The sequence below is a fragment of the Ceratotherium simum genome, chromosome 7 (genome assembly GCF_057802395.1).
Source record: "Ceratotherium simum simum isolate JZ-2026a chromosome 7, ASM5780239v1, whole genome shotgun sequence".
Taxonomy (NCBI): Eukaryota; Metazoa; Chordata; class Mammalia; order Perissodactyla; family Rhinocerotidae; genus Ceratotherium; species Ceratotherium simum.
Genome location: NC_141906.1, coordinates 32,376,206 through 32,396,456, shown reverse-complemented (window position 1 = coordinate 32,396,456; position 20,251 = coordinate 32,376,206). Strand labels below are relative to the sequence as shown.

The window sequence follows — 20,251 nt, the reverse complement described above, 5'->3', positions numbered from 1 at the left end:
GATACTACCTGCTATGATGTTGAGAGAGCCACAAAAATCCAAGATGGATTGGAAGGACCATCTTCCAATGGTCCTTTGGTCTTTTCTTTTGAGCCCTGAATAATAAGGTGAGGAGACCATTGAGGACTTGCCAAAGGCACTAAACTTTTACTCCATAACAACTCCCAATGTAAAATGAGCCCCTAGATGTGGTCTAGGAGAAGAAAGTGGTGTGAGAAGAAAGCTATTAGCAGCCAAGCAGCAGAGGCAAGCGGTTTTAAAGCCCACACATTCAAGTACAGTCTACCAGCAAGTAACAACTCAGTAAAGGGCTTCTGAGTTTAGTAGCAGGATTCCAATTTGTACCGATTGCTTCTCTGTAGTATTTTTAATGGCATAGAATAACACTATGGCCAAAAAAGAACTTTGCACTATCACTGTAACTGGTTAAATAAGAGAGCCAAGTGTAGTATTTATAAAGAAAGAGGGTTAGCCATCCAAGGAAGCAGGTATGTGGGAAGTAGGAGAGAAGTGAAGAGAAGTTACTTACTTGTGCTATATTTTTGTTCAGAAGATAGACACCATAATCAAATTGCAATTTCTCCCCTCCTTTTGGGTATAATGGAAACCTAAAACAGATAAAATAGGATCAGAAGTTTTCCAAAACTTGAGTAAAACAATCTCCAAGTTGTTGACAAAGGTGGACGTTTCTTGGAGACAGCAAAAACATCTGAAGACTTGGACTAAATCATTTAGTTATAGTCATTGCAATCAATTATCTTAATATCTTCATAACATTAGTCAACTCAGAACAACAGCTGCTTTGTTTCAAAGGAAAAATTGAATAGGTCATACAACAAGGGTCTAATATATAAGAAAATGACCCACCAACCCCAAGGAGTTAGGCCACTATGTTTCATATTTACATATCATAAACTTACGACCCCAAGATTAAGACCCTAGAAATTTTTTCCTCTAATACCTTGGACCTAATATCTCAACTTATACTAAATGGAAGAGGAAGATTTAAGAAGAAGAAGAAGAAAAAAAAACAGACTTGAATGCAATATATAGGATTTCTGTTTCTTTTAAGGTGGCCAGTCAAATCAACAGCACCAATATGAGTGAAAATTCATACAAAATTCATTCACATTCGGAGGGGGGTGTTATTTGGATGTTACTTCTACAAGACAATGTACTCATGCCATAGAGCTCTCCTAAGACTTTCCACTTTAACCTGACTCACTAAAGCAACAAAGGCATGAGATCTGTGGATCTTTATCAAGATGATGCATTATTTTAGGGAATACTGTTCCCTCAGTGTTTCCCTTCTCCTACTCCTGCAAATGAACAAGAAAAGGTTAGAGTATACCTACATTCCAGTCATACTTTCCCCTGATTCTCAAGACCAAGCATACATTTTTATCCTCTGAAACAGATTTTTCTACAAGCAGATCATTCACAACTTAGGGGTCAAGAAGAAAATTTCACCTTCCTTAGTTTTGCAATATACAATTATTCTCAAGAATAAAATAATCTTACTAAAATGAATGATAGGTGACAATGACTGGATAGTCTTAGTTTCAATTGCTTGAGGAAAAGATACATTCCATAAAGCTTGGAGGATACTGTTTTCTAGGGAGAATAAAAGAAAGGAAACAGAATTTAAAAGCTTTATATTAAATACTCAAAAGTTGCTGTTTATATAGTGTCCAAAAGGTAAATTTGTTGTGCTGTAAAATCACAGGCACCAGGGAGTGAACAAGGTCATGAACTGTCTTCATTTCTACTAACGGAACACCACACGCTTCACATACTCATCAAAGAGATAGAGTTTTGCATTTAACTGAAGCAGTAAAAAATAAACTAGGACACGTGGTTTGGCCCTAAATTGAGATGCATAAAAATGAAAGCAAAGCAAATTCAGGATAAGCAAAGTGCAACACCAGGTTTTTACAGGGTGTCTGGGAATCATTCAAATTTGTGTGGGGTAGCTTGCAAAGAAACTACCTAATTGCAAAGACATAACAACACGGGGGCACTTTGGAAGGAATCTACTAGAGTCCTAAAGCTCTGTACCGTGTAGTTGTTATTCTATAAATTACCACATATAGACTAACTGCACAGCTCTCCAAACTCACCCATATCTCCACTTTCAAGTTATAAATACAGAAACTGTTTTAAATATTGGAAAAGGGGTTGGCCTGCTGGCATAGTGGTTAAGTTCGCGCGCTCCACTTTGGCAGCCCAGGGTTTGCCGGTTCAGATCCCGGGTGTGGACCTACACACCGCTCATCAAGCCATGCTGTGGCGGCGTCCCGCATACAAAACAGAGGAAGACTGGCACAGATTTTAGCTCAGGGACAATCTTTCTCAAGCAAAAAGTGGAAGATTGGCAACAGATGTTACCTCAGGGCCAATCTTCCTCACCAAAAAAAAAAAAAGTTGGAAGAGTACATAGAAATAAGCATACATTGAAAATCAAGTCTCTTTATTCCAGAAAAATGGATCTCACAACTGACTTTATTACTTCATTGGGACTTCTTTATAGAAAGAGCCACAAAGTGTGTATATAACAGTAGAACAAATCTGGAGTGATTAGAGCCAAAGGTTCAAATAGGGCAATTTTAAGACAGATCAAATATTAGCACGGAGTTTCACATCTTAGATTGCGTTCAATTCTTAAGGGGTTACTTCAGTTGAACAGTATAATAGCTTATAATTATTACATATTCATCTTACTTTGCTAAAATACATGGATTTATAGATCTATCAAGCTATATTTTAAAAAATGAAATCTGTTTTAAAGGGTAAAACCTATTACTACCAGGACATAAGATACAAACCAAAGGCATCTTAATTCAATTTAGATAGAGAATCACATCAGCAAACGGTAGAAGGTTTAGATAAGAATGTGGTCCTTCAAGCACAACCAGAAAAACGTCCTTAGCACCACAAATAGGATTCCCAAAAGGGGGATCATATTAAATAACTGGACGAAGAGCTGCACACTTCCTACGATTTCACTCTAACAGAAAAGGCAATTAAAATGACCAATGTTAAATTTTCCAGATTAAATTAAATTATATTTCCAAACTGTTTTAAAAATTCACTGACTCTACATGGTAAAATCAATGAATTAAAAAGCAATAAATGGATTACGTGTGAAGATGATTTGGAGCTCTTTAGTACACAGTAATTTCAGTATGAATAAAGATTATGACATGAATATCGAAAAACCAATGTGATCCCAGGCTGTATCAACAGAAACAGAGCAGATAATCAGGGACAGTGCTGGTGCCAACTGCTTTGTACTGGGTCAGACTACACTGAGAGATCTATGTTCAGTTCTGGGAGATAATGCTTTTTTACAAGTATACAGATAAATCACTGGAACCTTTCTCATAGGTTATGTTTCTTATAGGTTTTGTAATAATCTCTGTGACTATAAAAAGCACGCAGTGAAGCAGAGTCGTCCAGTGTTTTTCCCACCTAAAAACAACTGACTGACTTAGTGGAAGAGACACGACCTCAGGATTAGGTCTTCAGGTATAAATTCAGCGTTCTTTCTACTGCCTCTGAGTCCTTCAGAGAACAACCAGGATGATTAGAAGAATGGGAGCCACAGTTTTGAGAGAAATGGCTGGGAAAAAATGGGTGAAAAACACTCCAGAGGTGTTTAGCCTGGAGGATAGAAGTCTCAGGGACAACAAATGAAGGACTTTCAGAGAGACAAAAGGTTGGCTTTGTTCTCATAGCTTCAAGCAGGAAGAACCAAAGTTAAAGGTAAAAGTTAACATGAAAATTGATTTCACCACAGAATTAGTCAAAATCCAAAAGATCTTGGGTAGAGGCAGCAAGTGAGAGGCTGGGCAACAAATAATGGACGTGTATTCAGGAGGTTTAGTAGGCTGACTGGTGGCCCCCAAAAGATATGTCTATATCCTAATCCTCAGAACCTGTGAATGGGACCTTATTTGGAAAAAGGGTCTGCAGTTAAGGATCTTGAGATGAGATCATCCTTGATTATCCCGGTGTGCCCTAAATTCAATAAGTGTCCTTACAAGGGACACACAGAGGAAAGACACAGAGAAGAGAAGGTCATCTGAAGACGGAGGCAGAGATTCAAGTTCCAGTCTCAAGCCAAGGAATACCTGGAGCCACCAGAAGCAGGAAAGAGCAAGGAAAGATTCTCCCCTAGAGCCTTCGGAGGGAGTATGGCCCCGCTTACACCTTGATTGCCGACTTCTGGCCTCCAGAACTATGAGAGAATAAATTTTTGCTGTTTTAAGCCACTATATCTGTGGTAATTTGTTATGGCAGCCGGAGAAACTAACCCGAGGGGGAATCAAACACTGGATGAGCCATTGGACTAGATGAGGTATTAGATCTTCTCCAAGACTTTATAATTCTGAATGGGCAAAACTAAATGTAATGAATATAACTTCACTTTCCCTTCAGGAACCAAGAAAATATTTCAAGACTATAATGCCAAGGGGTCATCATGATAGGCATCAGCTAAGGCTGCAAAGCAGACTTACTAAAGTGCTAGTAAATGGAATGTGAGAAAGAGATTCATACGAATGGTCCAAAAGTGGGAAATTTTTTTAAAAAAGATTTTATTTATTTATTTTATTCCCTTTAAAGCCCCAGTAGATAGTTGTATGCCATAGCTGCACATCCAAAAGTGGGAAATTTTTTTAAATTAAAATTTTTTATATGTATGTTCCAATTACTTTATATAGGTGCGTGTGTGGATACATAAAGAATATTTCACACTCAATTTGGGAAAAAAATTTGTAAAAGAAACTAATTTTGAATAATACTTAATTTAAAAAGATACAACTAATGGGCCAGCCCAGTGGCGCAAGCGGTTAAGTGCGTGCGCTCCGCTGTGGCAGCCCGGGGTTCGCCGGTTCGCACCCTGGGTGCGCACCGATGCACTGCTTGTCAAGCCATGCTGTGGCCGTGTCTCATATAAAGTGGAGGAAGATGGGCACGGATGTTAGCCCAGGGCCAGTCTTCCTCAGCAAAAAGAGGAGGATTGGCAGATGTTAGCTCAGGGCTGATCTTCCTCACAACAAATAAATAAAAAGATACAATTATTATAAGTGCTACCCTCTCCTTCTCAACCTAGACATTTTTACAAAGGACTCTAAATTGGTGACAGTTTCTTGCCTTCACCTTCAGAGCCCCATATCCAGGTCTGGCTCTTTGATGGCTCAACTGGAGATGAGGATACAGCTATAGTTAATTCAGACTTTTTACTGTGCGTACTACGATCACTTCTGCCCACTGTATTTGCAGTAAATGTGACAATACATAGTCAATATGTTCTGAGGACATGACTTTACTTCAAATTCAACATACTTTTTCCTGTCCACCACAACTTTTCCACTCAGGCTTAGAGTGACACTCAATTTTTACCCACCTACTTTGCCCTTTATATATGCAGTGATTCACCAAGTCAACAAGTCAATTTTCCTGTGAAACATTCTTATCTCTCCATTCCCACTGCCACTCTGGAAAATTCTTTGTTGTTGTGTGCATTGTAGGATGTTCAGCAGCATTCTTGTCCTCTGCACACTAGAAGCCAGTATTATTATTTTTCCTCTTAAGTAAGACTTTTTATCATATCACTTAGCAGCCCTACTTCCTAATCAGTTATTGTTTTAAATTTCAACTTCTCTGCCTAGCTTTCAAGGCCTAAGTGATCTGACCTGTCTGCCTGATTTATCTGCAACCTTATTATGCTCAAGTGGTTTCCTCACAATCTCATCAACACACCGAGATCATCTCTCTCTGCCTTTGCTCATTTCCTGGAAATGCCCATCTCTCTTTCCTTCCACCTGGCAGAGTAAAAGAGACTATGTTTCACTTTATCATGACTAAAGAAACTCTTACATTTTTCTGCTAAGTTGTATAGTATCGCTAAAGCTTTACCTATAACTTATTGCAAGTTGATGATACTGCAGTGAAACCGTAAGGCAGGCCATGGGCATACAAGATAGGAAATGGCCGGAGCAGAGCAAGGGAAAAGGAAAAGAAGATAAAGTTAGTAAGGTAATGAGTGCAGATCGTGCAGGGTCTTGTAGGTCACAGTAAGGACTTTGGCTTTTACTCTGAGAATCAACTGCAGGGGAACAAGAAAAAACATGGAGGGGTGCAAGAGAAGAGGATAGTTAAACTAGTATGGCAGCTGTGGAAGTGGCGAGCAGTGGTTGAATTCTCATATTTTCAAGACAGAGCTAACAGGATTTGCTGACAGATCTTATATGAGGTGTGAGAGCCAGAGGAGTCAAGGATAACTCAAAGTTTCCGGGCTAAGCAACTGACAGAATGGAGTTGTCATCTTAACTTCGATAAAAGTACAGGTGACGTTAAAATAGACAGCTACAGGCTGCGGTGAGTAACAGAGAACGAGGGCTCAATGCTCGAAGATTAGGCTGGAGAGGTCAGCAGGGATCAGACTGTGCAGAGTCTTGTAAACCATAAGACATCTAGACTATATCCTTAAGGACAATGGGAGGATAATTAAAGATTCTTTAAGCATGAGAGTGACAAGATTGGGGTTTATATTTCTTAAAGACCACTCTGGCTACAGTAGAGTAAATAAAGGGGACCAAGACGTGGTCAGCAGGTTGTTGTAATGGTCCAGGCCAGAATGGTGATGGTTTTGACTAGGGTTCTAGTAGAGGAGAGGAACATATGCAAATAGATTTGAGCTATAATTTGTGGGTAGAACTGAAAGGACTTTGTGATAAATTGGTTGTGATAGTGGTAAAGAGGGAGGAGTCAAGGATGACCCTTTGGTTTTTTGATTGAGTAACTAGGCAGACAGTGGTGTCTATGAACTGAGACAGGGAACACTGGAGGAGGAGCAGGTGTATATATTATACATGTATATTATATAAAATGCATTTATTATATAAAATTTTATTAGATATAAAGTTAGGAGATAAATTTGGGGTGAAAATATCAATTAATGAATTATAAAAATTTAGATGGAAACTAAAGCCACAGATATGAATGAGATAGCCTAAAAAAATCATAGAGAAGAGGGCTGTTTCAGAGCTTTGAGAATATTAATAAGGGATGGGGAAATGAAAAGGAGTCAGAAAAGGACCAGTCAGAAAGATTTGAGGAAAACCACATGTCTCACCAGAAAAGCTCAGAGAAAGCGTTAATTTAAGAAGGAAGATATCATCGATAGTCAAATGCTGCTGACAGGTCAAGCAAAACAGACATGAAAACGTGTCTCGTGGATATAATTACACGAGTTCACCGGTAGGTAGCTTTGGTAATACGGTAAACACAAACTTAAATATAGTAGGGGGGGATGAAGTAAGACTGGTGTGAGTTCAGGAGTGACTGGAGGTGAGGAAAGGGAGATGATGAGAAGTGTGGCACTGAGAGGGGAGAGCTCAGTAACTGGAGGGACACGGTGAAGCACAGCAGAAAGAATGTCCTGAGAAGGTGAGAGGGGATAGGCTCTCCATCCTACAGGTGAGATTACAGAAGGATTTACCTTAGATGGCAGGTGGGACAACTCTCTCATTTTAACAGGAAAGATGAAAGAAAATGATCACTATGGATACAGTTTATTCATTCAACAAATTTTCACTGAACTCACACTATGTGCCAGGTATAGTGCTAGGTGGTAGAGACATAAGGGTGGGCAAACAGACAATAGAGCTTCGATTCCAGAGGAGTAGACAAACATTGCTCATATAATCACACTGACAAATACATAATTTATAAATTAAGTACTCTGAAGGAAAGAAACACTATTCCAGAAAAGAGGTAGACAAAGGACTGAGAGAGTCAGGGAAGACTTCTGTGAGAAAGTGCCACTTTAGCTGAGATCTCAAAGATGGTAGGAGTTAAGGGAAGGAACGTTCCAATTAGAAGATGCAGCATAGGTAAAGCATAAAAGCATACGCCCTCCTCCCAGGGCAGGAGGCAGCACGCTGCCTCAAGGAAGTGGGAGAAGGCCAGTAGAGCTGGACTGAGGAGAGTTGTGGGGAGAGATGAGCTGACGCTGGAGAGAGAGAGGTAGATTACGCAGGGCCCTCTAGATCACGTTAATCACGGTCTGAGTCTTTTCCTAAATTAGAAACCATAGAAGGACTTTAAACAAAGGTATAACTTGCTCAGATTTGCATTTGATAATTTCCTTCTTAAATTAACACCTTCTCTTTGAACTTTCCTGACAAGGATAGATTTGTATTTTGAAAACATTATACTGATTACAATGGAGAATGGTTTGGAGAAGGTGAGAACAGTTTGTTGCAGTAATCTAGGTGAGAGATCATGGTTGCTTGGACTAAGGCAGTGGTATTAGAAATGGAAAAAGGGAGACTAATTTGGAAAGCTTTTAGGAGATAAAATCATAGATTTGGTTATGGTTTGGAAGTGAAGGGTGATGGAGAGGGAGGGATCATGGATAACTCTTAATGTTTTGTTTTGCCTAACTGGATGGACTGTTGATCAAATGGTAGGACAACTTGAAAAAAGAAATGTAATAGAACTGCTGAGCGCTACTGAGAGCCCCAAGTGATTATTAATCACGAGTTTATAAGGATACTATTGTGTGACTTTCTCTAGACATCTGCTTGGGTGCAGCAGGTATAGAGAAACTGGACAGCAGGACTGTAAGGATGACAGAAAGTCACAGGCGGCAAGACAAAGATGTTACTAAAATAATGGATCATAAAATCTAAACAGGATAAAGGGGGCAGGGTTTGAAGGTCACCAAGAGTAGCAATGAACAAGTGGCTGAACAAACAAGCTGAAGAGAGGAGGCAGTCATCAGAGAGCAAGATGCCTGAATCAGATTCTGGAAATGGACTGAAATGATGACACGATTCAGAGTGTAACCATGGGAGTAAATGAAAACGGTGGAATTCAAGAGGTAATTGGTGACAAAGATCAAGAAAATGAGAGGCCAAGGTGTTGGATGAATCACCCACTTGTGTGTTAAAGTCACCCATAACAGCAAGACTGAATAGAGAGAAAGGCTGTTTCCTGTGTTCTCTGTTTCTCTGTTGCCAAAATACATGATGAGTAAGACACTGATAGCTGAGAGGTTGGTAGGGGAAAGAGTGGTATAAGTTGAAGAGCATATATCTCACAGGAACAGGGTTTCTGTAAGTCTTCTTTACCAATAGAGAAGTAAGAGTCTAGAAAAAGCATTGAGGAGCAAGAAAACCCCAGTTTCACCTCTTGAATCCTATTACCTAGCATATAAGAAAATGAATAGCTACCAATGGTAAGACTACAGCAGAAGTGGAGTCGTCAGGGAAAATTCAGGTTCACAGTTAGGGCAAGAGGTAGGTTGAACTCTCTGAGAAGAGCCTGAAGATCCAGGAGAGTTTGTTGATTATACATATGCACTTTCAGAGGACCCAGCTGAAGGACTGGAGGGCTGGGTCAGGGTCAAGGAAATAGAGGGCATTTTGAGGATGATGGAGATAATATAAAAGGTTTTGAGGTGTTTTGGGGGAAGGCTGAGGTATTCCCATCTGATAGCTTCCATCTTCTCTGTAAAGTCAGATATGAAGTGATTTATCAAGCATGAAAGCGAACACTGTGGGAGGAGAAAAAGGAGAGAAGGCTTCAGGAAGTCATGCGGCAGGAGAATCAGATATCTAGGACGTATTAGTCCAACTGAGATAGATGCCTGTGAATTTACAGTGCTACCAATCTTCCCAACTGTTTGATTTTTTTCCAGTAGATAAGTGGGTTAGACGTAAGACTGATGGGATAAGGGCATTTACAATGCTGACAAGAGAGAAACTCTGTGAAGCTACTAGGGTAGAAGAGTAATGACAGCGGCCCAACAAGTGCAGAATGATGGGGGCAGTCTATAAGGGGGTGCGTTATCTGTACAGACTTTTAAACTGATAATAAAATGAATTAAAAATTGGTCTGCTTTTTATTGCCACCGTGATCCAACAAATCTAAACAATGCCAGTGACAGAATATTCCACCCAGAAAAAAATCTTTTGTTGGTCTAAGTTCTAAATAATTCCTGCAGTGACTGTTTAGTTTCAATATATATGTAAGCTTCAATTACATTTTCATTATGGATACTCTAATAAACATATCTACATGGAAGTTCATTCAGAGAACTCCCAGTTACACGGTCAGCCCAACAAAGTGGACTAAGCTACACACCTCCATTTCCACTGTTTCGAATGGTTTGGAATCTTCCAAGCTTGCTTTGGGCACAGTTTGTCTCTCCAAACTGTCTGGTGCTACATATTCCCATGTTTAAACAGTAGATTCAAAATAAACAATGATAGTAATGTGCAATTTTTCTTTCCTGAGTTATCTTTTTTTCTGGGTGTAGATTTTTAGATAAGGTTATTCAGATACAAAAATACTTGCAATCAGCCTGGAACAAGGGACAGTGTAATACAAAACTTTAAAATTGTTCCTTGAAGACTGGCACACAGAAATTGTGTTCAATAAAAAAAAAAATATATATATATATACATATTTTTTCCCAATAAAAGAAAATTTTCTGCTTTTCTTTTTTGGCTATTATTATTTACTTCATTTCATGATCATTACTGAAAATAATTTTATCATATAGAGAAAGAGGTATTAAAAATGATACACTCCAAGTGTCAAAAACACTAGGTACATGCCACTGAGAAATGATTTTTGAATTGACACTGGGAAACACAGAGGCTATAACCCGCTCTAGACCCAGAGATATGGGAGGCATAAGAAGAAACAGTCTCCCCTTGAGAAGGCTCCAGGGTAAGCAATACTTTCAAGAGAAAGCCTGTTATTTTATTTACATCTAGCAGTTGTATACTACAGGTGTGTATTCAGCCTTTTACCATAGTTGTATACACAGTTATATAGTAGAGAGGTTGAGGACTTGTGTATACTATAATCGTTGAAGAGGGGTTTCAGAAAGTATAGAGGAAAGACCTAGGAGGGAAGTAAGGACAGAGATAACAGATTAGAGGAGAAGCAGCAAACAAAAAATAATGATGTGGAAATAATTCATGAGCAGAGGGTGACAAAAGTCCTTATAGGAGAATTAAAAAGAAGAGCGATTTTTCCTCCTCCTCCTTTAGGGGAAGAAAAGAGAGAGAATATATAATAAGAGATCCTACATGCCAGTCAAAAGAGATTAAATTTGATATGACAGGTAATAAGATGCCATCCCAAGTTTTTAAAGGAGAAATAATGTAATGAAAAGATGTACATCCGATTATTCCCTTTGCCAATATTAAATATAGTTCTTTAGACAGTGCTCTACTAAAAAGAGAATGGAATTTCAGGGAAATAGAACTCCAAATAATTTCAGTAAGAAGGTTAAAAATAATCCCCATTTTTTTTAACTTGGTAAGTTGCAGGGTTATGGAAATTGTTAAAGAATTCAATACCAATTTCCTTATAGAAACCTTCCAGTTTTTCCACACCCTTTTGGTAACTGTTGAAAAAACAGTCTAGGACAGGCAAATTTCAGTGAATAGAGCAAAATTAAAGGATGGAAACCATGTCTTTTTTAATAGTAAATTTTGTAAAATAAAAATTCTGCCAAGTAAATCAAAATCACATTCCACAACATTAACAGCCATTCTGCATTTGCCCGGGTTTAACAGCACCTGTTTCCCACAAAAATCTATAAATGTTTAAAAAAAAAAAACAAACCTACAATTAAGCATGCAAGGTGCATAAACCTATCCTACTTGGTAATGCCAGAAGATATTTCCATCTGGAACATGAATTTGGAAGAAAAACCACTCACCATTTAAAATTTCTAAAGACAACATCACAATGTGTGCATATAATATAGGTTGCTTAACTCTATCAGTGCACCTATGGTACATTCTCTTTAAGCCACTTCCTTATCAGTGCTGGGAACATAACAGGTACTCAGTCCTTTATATCAAAACTACTTATTTAATTATAATGCCTATTTCTGAGGGGAGAGGAAGAGAAAAGTACGAGGGGGATTTAGGTATAATAAGTTAAGGCTTTGAGAGGTCAGAGAGGCATAGGCTCAGATCCCAGCTTCGCTACTTACTTGTAGTGTGAACTCGGGCATACTACTTTGAACCTCTGCGTCCAAATCTCTAAAATGGGTTTAATGATACCAATCTTGCAGGACTGTTGTTTAATTAAATTAAACAAACAAACAAACAAAATCTAAGCCCCAGCGCAGTTACTAGGATACAGTGGGCATTCAATTATTATTATTATTATACCTTATTTCTCCCTTTGCCTCGCCCACACCTCTCTGTAAATACCATATTTTATTCATTTTGCTACCTCCTGAAATCACAAAGCATTCTTATGCATGCAGCACTTTCTACACTAGATTTTGGTTGTTTCTACAAATGTCTTATTTCCTCTATTAGAAGGTAAACTCCTAGAGGACATATGCGGTAAGCTCAAAGTCTTATCCACAGTAGGTATTTGACAAATATCTGTAAATAAATGAATAAATTAAAGAATGTAAAAATTAATTAAATATTGAACAACAAATATATAAGTGACATACAGCCCTGTGTAATTAAAAAAATAAGATTTTAAGATTCAGAAATATTTTCATCATTTATTTTTTCTTTCTTAAGTTTAATAAACCTAGACATCCAACTTGTATTTTTACAAAGTGCTTTGAGTTTTGCTCAAAAGGAACATTCTTTGGTGAGGAGGAAATTCTGAGTTACAGAATGGTGTTTGCTGTGATCAACAGGAGGGAGCACTCTCTAGCACTAGGGAGCAGTGGAGCGCTGCCAAAACTACAATGACGCCGATACTGGACTGTGCTCACTGAATATCCATCATGCTTTAGGTATTCCACTTAGCCTACATTATCTATACAATACAAGCATTTGTCGTATAGGCACTATTATTGAGGTGCCCACGGTCATAGTCTTTCCTAACACTCAACCTACGACAACCATTCCCACTCACTCCACCTCCCCCTGCCCTGAGTTTGGATTAGCTACTCCTCTCCTGTGTGTTCTCACAGAGCCCTGCACACTCACTAACAGTACCTTTACATTGTATTGTAATTGCTTGTTTATGCCTTTGTTTCTTGCACAAGAATGAAAACTGTGAGCCTAAGTCTTATTAATACTGTCTCCTAGCTCCTAGGGCACAAGGTCTGGAACATATTTATTTGTGGAATGGAAGGTGGAGTGAATGTACGGATGGAATGGTGGAGCTTGAATTCCAACCCATGCCTGTTTGATTCCTAATCCTATGCTTTCAATTCTACACCACGGTCGCCCCTAGTAATAATCCCATTTTGTAAATGTGTGTTATTTTATAAATTTATTCAAGATTTCTATAAAAATTTGTGGGATTTCTTCATCCCACAAATCAGATGTTCATGACCCAAATTATTACCACATTCATCATCTGATTTGATAAGCTGGCACCTCGAAAACCGCCAAATCTAGCTTTTATATGACAACATTCTGGGTTTAGCACTAAGTTGAAAAGGCAGTGACTGTCAACACCAATAACTAGAGATCTCATTAAAGTCTGATATGTAACTTCTAAAGTCCTAGTAACAATATTATATACATTTATTACTTTGGGGACTTATATAAAGTGGATTTGGAAATAAATTTGGAAATAAAAAGATTTGGAAATAAATCCACAAGTTTTTAGTTTCACTAAACTGATTTTTCAATAACTGTGTGCATAAATCTGTTAACTACATAAGGTTTAGAGGTTAATTTTAGATCATCTATCAAAAAACCTAAAAACTTCTGCCTGCTTTCTAGATGTCAAAGCTCAAAATTACACACATAAGTTAACTAAAGTCAGTTTTCTAGAATGAATATGGTGTCCAGGAATTCTATATATTCAGAATATATATGAAAAAGACATATTTCAATTATGAAATTGCAAATGGAATCACCTCAAGTCATCATTTTACCCAATTTCAGAGGCAAAAAGACAATTTAGAGGCCCCTGAAGTCATTCTGTTTAAGTATGGATTTCACAGGAGAAGGAAACTCCAAGGATCATTGATCTGACAGCAACCAATGCTAACATCTAGGCTGTCATAATCAATCTGCTTTAATTATCAACAAGTTTTTCTCATTTCTGACCAGTCATTTGGAGCTGACCTCTGACAAGTACTTACAAGTCATCGAAATCTCATTTTATTTTATAGCCTCATATTTGTTATTGGGCTAATCTTTACCTGTTCTACATCACACAACAGCTTAAATATTTGAATGGCTCGGCAATAAATTTCCACGGTCCCCCTGGGTCAGTCAGATGTTAGCTGTTAAGTAAAGCTAAAAGGATCTATGCTTCATAAATTTGCTTCAGGGTCTACATTTGCTCTTACAGGCTAGGCTTTCAAGCCCAAACATCTTTATAGCTATGTGCAGTGATTTATTAACTCCTCCTTGTTTTTATCCAAAAAGATCAATCACATATGTATCAATAAGCTGGTGTGCTGGTGACTGCTTTTTATTGTACATATAACCACCTGCCTTTAATACAAACTTGAATCTAAAGCTTTTGTAAGCTCTTGCTGGATTTTAACAACCTTCACCTGTTTCTAATTTGGTATAAAACATATGGTTTTAGCTCTGCTATTTAGTCCTAAACGAGCCTTTCCTCTTATGGACCCAACAATATAAAAGAAAACAAATCCAGAGCACAAAAACCTAAATTTGGAGGATGTTACACACACACACACACACACACACACACACACACACCCCTCCCCCAACACTCCACATTTACTTGCTCAATTAACTCTGAATAGTACTTTTGACAAATAACAGGAATAAATTGTTTTATAGTTATAAAATTATTACATTTCTTTACTAACAATTAGAAGTGCCCCACATTACTCTCAAGGATTCTAAGAATTTTGTTCAAACTGTGAAAATGACTGTTTAATCTCAGGACCTCAAAAAAAGGTTAACAGCCATGTCTAGCTGCCCTAAGGTCAGGGAAGAGTTCCTATCTTTACATTCAGAAATCTACATTTGGCCCCGTGAAACCAAGATTTTCTTTCTCTTCCCTTGTCCTTCTCTAAATTAGACCAAAAGTTTAAGAGGCAAGTTGCCAGCAGAGAGAACTACCACCTAACTCAGCATGGTAAAGTCAATACTAAAATTAAGAGTGTCTGGGTGATAGGGCAGGGAGGAGTAAATCCTCAGGAAAAAATGACTAATAGAAATGTCTAGGAAAGGCAGAGAAGTCAACACAGCCTCCCACAGCTCCACCAGACTTCTTTCCTACACACATTTACTTTTCCAGTCATGGTGGGACCTGACAACACTGGCCACAGCTGGCATTTAATCTCCCATTCAAATTCCTCTCATCCTTTGAGGCCCAATACAAATACTCTTTCCACTCTGAAGCCTTCCTCAAGTCCCAAATCAGAACTGATAGCACTCTCATAATATTTGTCAGTATTTATCCATCATTTGGAAGCATGTCATCACATTAGGCTTTGCTTTACAATCATATACTTAACATGTCTCTCTCGTAAAATGATCTAACGTAATAGGCATTGAATAAATGCTCACTGAATTGTATTAAATTGGTTTACAAATAAAAAGTTTGTACAAATGAAGCACACTTAAAAATTAATATTTATTTTTTGCCAAAATAATACATGCCAAGTCATGCGTCACTTTACGACAGGAATACGTTCTGAGAAATGCGTCGTCAGGCGATTTCGTCATTGTATGAATACCATAGAGTGTATTTACACAAACCTAGATGGTATAGTCTACTACACATCTAGACTATATGGTACTAATCTTAAGGGACCATCGTAGTATATGTGGTCCATTGTTGACCAAAACGTCATTATGCAGTGCAAGACTGTACATTGTTTAAAAAGTCAAATTGCTCTACAAACCTGAAAGTAAAAACATTAGTTTACATGTTTATTAGCTAATACCGTAGCTCTACTTTAATTCCTAGACCCAAGAGCCAATTATTCTCAACACTTAAAGCTGCTTTTTTTCCTTGGTGTTTATCCTACATATATCTAATGAATATCCTATATTCCTGTTTCTTGATTCTATGGTTTTAAAAATAATCTATTGAAAACCTACTGAGGAAGATTAGGATTTAACTCTTACTCTTTGCTTCCCATTTCTTCCCAAAACACCCACACTTCCCTTTCCTCCCATTCTCTCAATAGGGTCAACACCACAATTTTTGGTTAAATCAATACACAACTTTACAGCATTATAACTATGTAATTGTTATTTTGAGCTGAGCCATATAATGTATAATATTTATGTATTCTTTCTTTTAAACTTGGTTTTTCCAGGAGTTAATCACCATCTAGTTTCTTGCTAATTTACTGACGTACCTCTCATTAATCCATTCCCTGACTCCCTGAAAGCAATAAAAATTCCCTCTCAATATAGTTAAATACATCAGATAATCAACCCGTTTCACTCTTTCTTGAAGCCCTTCATCTTCCTGCTCTCTAGACCAGCTGAAGAGCTGACTTTCTATGATTTCCCTTCACCATCATCCTGAGATCCCTTTGCTTCTCCACTGTGTGGGATCCCTTCATTTCCTTGAATGGTGCTTTCCCTTTAGTTGGTTTACTCCCTTGTATTAATAGAGCACATCTTCCAGGAGCTTCCTAGGGAAGGTGCATAGGTAGATTTTTTTGAGGACTTTCATGTCTGAAAAGTCTCTCTTCTATCCCTGTATTTGACTGATAGTTTGACAGATATATAAACCTAGGTTTAGAGGTAATTTTCCCACAGTATTTTGAGGGCATTTTTCCATTGCTTTCTAGCTTCCAGCGTTGCATTTGAGCAGTCAGAAGTCATGATTCCTACTCTTTTGTATGTTATTTTTTCCCCCTCTGCAAGCTTTCAGAATCTTCACCTCCAGCATTTTAAAATATCACAGTGCTCAGCACTCACCAGGCTCTTTCAACTTGAAATCAAGTCTTTCAGTTACTAGAATCTTTCTTATATTATTTCTTGAATAATTTCCTACCCTCTGTTCCTTTTCTGTACTGTTATTTGGATGTTGGATCATCAGGTATCTGAGGAATGCCTCTAATTTCTTATCTTTTCTGTCTTATTTTTGATCTCTGCCTTCTGGCTTTTTTTTCCCTAGATTTCCTCAACTTTACCTTCCAACTTTCTGCCCATTTTTTTTTATTCCATCATTTTAATTTTCCAAGCGTTGTTTGTTTGTCTTTCAATGAATGCTCACTTTTATATCATCTTGTTTTTGTTTTTGGATGTAGTACTTTCCTTTGTTTCTTGGAGGATATTAGTAGTCTTTTTTTTTTAATTTTTGCTTTTTATTGATCCCTATATTCTTTCTTCCCTCCACATTTCTTTTTTGGTTATTTATTTTGGCTTCTGTATTTCATGTGAGAGTTCTCCCCAAATATCTGGTGATCCTTGGCTGACTACTCATTTTTAAAAGTGAGGCACCAAAAAGCTGCAGGAAAACTGTGCACAGACAGGATTGGTCAAATGGCAAGTTTTACTCTAGGGTGATCAGCTGAGGCTTGACAGTTTCATTGGGGGATGTACAACAGTAAGGATTTGTAAATATTTTCTCTTGGATCAATCAATTTTCCAGGCTCTTACTGATTTCACCCCTCAGTGTGCAAACATTCACTTAATTCTGTTTTTTGGCTGGCACCTCTGCCCTCAGTTATGCTGGTTGTACCTGAATCCAGGGTTAGTCTGATTCAACCCCTTAAAAGAAAACTTCCAGTTTTCTGCTGGTGTAGGGAGAGGCAGTTGCATGAAAGAGGGGTTATTAGGCTATACTGACTTCTAATACAGATGTTCAGCCATACATGCCTCACCTTCAAAGATACCCAATCTCCAGTTCTGAGCTCTTCTGTATTTTGGCAGCATAAACCAGCTTGCTTCTTAGCTTTCCCCCTTGCAGGCTCTTCGATTTTAGTTTTTCCAGTTTGCTGAGGCAGTTGCTACTCCTCCATCTGTTTTCCAGTTTTCACAATTTTGTTGACATCTCTTTTCTCTTGAGATTGCCTCTCATATTCTTTTTGTCACTATGGGTTTATGCTTTGTAAATTTCTGTCCCTGTACTGTAATTTTCGTGTCGTTTAAGGGAGAAAGATAAGTACATTTGTTCAGTTAGGAGTGTGAAGTTCATTACCAATGACTAAAATAGCAGCTTCCTTTGCTTTCTTCTGTGTCAGGATCCTGTGCTGTGCTTTACATCTATCTTTTAATTTTTAAAACAACCCTCTAGTAGAGATTGCTGATTGCTACCCAATACCCATTCTATTTTCTGGGGTCAACAGAACCCCTAAAGTTTAGCAGCCCACTCAGAAGAAACATATTTCTCTGACTCTTATGGAAGCTAAAGAATGTGGAAGTCTTTACAGAAGGGAAGAGTGCCCGTTTTCCTGCTGGTTGAATAATCACTGACACTCCAACAACCATCTTGTACGATGGCAGCCACACTCTAGGGATGGCAGAGTAGAGAGCCTGAAGGAGCCTGAATTATGTGAAGCATTTATGGAACTGCCATTCCAGTCCTGGATTACTGATCCCTGCATTTTTATGTGCAGTAATAAAATTTTATATGTTTAGGTCATTGTTAATTTGAGGTTTCCATTACATACATTACAGACCCCAAACTGAAGGTCGGAAAGTGACTTGCACAAGATTATGGTGAGAAGGGGGGAGAGCTAACTCAGGTCTGACACCAAAGTCGAGACTTTCAACCACAGGCTTTCTTCAAATTATTACATCCTAGAACCAGATACACATATATGTCATAATTTAAGGGTTGAGTATGATTACTATCCCAAGAAAGAATAATACAAATTCAGGAGTCAGAGTTCTGCTCAGTCTTCCACCAGAGGTAAGAATAATTTGTTTTATGAATTTTACTTAGCTAAATGACAGGAAGAAACATGTTTCTGAATCATGCACAAATGGTTATATAAGTTTTTCACCAAATTTGGATATAATGCTGGAGATGATCTAACTTAAAACATATAGGAAGTTATTCAGTCGAACACTAAAGACACATACCAATATATTAAGATGCTTTTTACCAAAAAAAACCCCCAAAAACCCCACAGTGACTTCAAATATAAGCCCCAAATTGAATGTTACAGTAGCTTACACAGCAAAAGGCCAGTAAGTATTTATTAAATGAACACAAACTGGTTCTTTATTCATTTGCTGAGAAATATTTCCCAGTTGCCCCTCAACTTACAATAATCATTCCCATATCTTTGTTCCTGATGTTTATACAACTCATCTGGCACTCTTTTTTTTTTTCCTTTTTATTTTTAAACACATTTTTAAATTAGAGAATAATGAGCAAATACCTACACATCCACTACCCCGACTTAACAATTGATATTATTTTGCATTTTTTAGTTAAAATAAACAAAACATTACAGATAAAGTGAGCCCCCTTTGTTCCCCACCCTACTACCTCCCCACCTTCACCATCAATTAGGATGCTTGCAACCCCAAGTGACAGAAAACCCAAATCAACTGATTTAAATAATTAGAAGGATGGAGACAGACTAGTTCCAGAATTAGCTAACTCAGGAACTTGATGACTTTATCGAGGACTCATCTTTCCACCCTGCCATCCCAGAAAATTGGTTTAGGCCCATTCATGGTCATAAAATGGTTGCTACATGTCAGGTCTCATCTGTAGAGACAACATCCAGTAGACGATGACACACTTTTCTCCTGTGTTTCATATATGTATGTCATATATATGTAAACTTACAACATACAGATAAGTGCAAACCCACTGAATTTTCACAGAATTAATACTCCCATGAAACCAGTACTCAGATCAAGAAATAGAATATTACTAGCACCCCAGCCATGTTTGTTTTAGTACATAAAACCATTCCCAGAAACATCCCTTAGAACTGGCCAGAACTGTGACAGATTTTATGCCTAGACCAATCACTGGTGAGGGGAATGGGATTATCATAATTGGTAAAAAGCCAGTTGTGGTTTGCTCCTTGGGGCTGGGACTGGGGCCCACCTTCCATATAGCAAATGAAGAGAAAGAATAATCAACAAAATGGAGCTCTATTGATAAATATGAAGCCAAGAATGGTTGTGGGTAGACAACTGCATTTGCCATAGCCTCTCCCACAAGCCACTAGCTTTATAAATTTGGTGAACATTTGTGTACATCATTTTTTATACTTTTACAATACAAATGTTTATATGAATAATAATGGACCATGCATATCATTCTGCAATTTACTTTTTTCCCACAATATTGTTTTTTGAGAGCTATTTTT

General features: G+C 37.9%; 1 protein-coding gene across 2 annotated transcripts in view; it reads right to left on the bottom strand.

The window, feature by feature from the left end:
* The window catches only part of UVRAG (UV radiation resistance associated), a 287,747-nt gene that overhangs the window by 66,005 nt on the left and 201,491 nt on the right, over nt 1–20,251 (bottom strand). For both annotated transcript variants that reach the window (XM_004434016.3, XM_087433467.1), the window contains one exon: nt 530–608. In XM_004434016.3, coding sequence (XP_004434073.2) covers nt 530–608 — 79 coding nt within the window. The remainder of the gene's footprint in view (nt 1–529; nt 609–20,251) is intronic.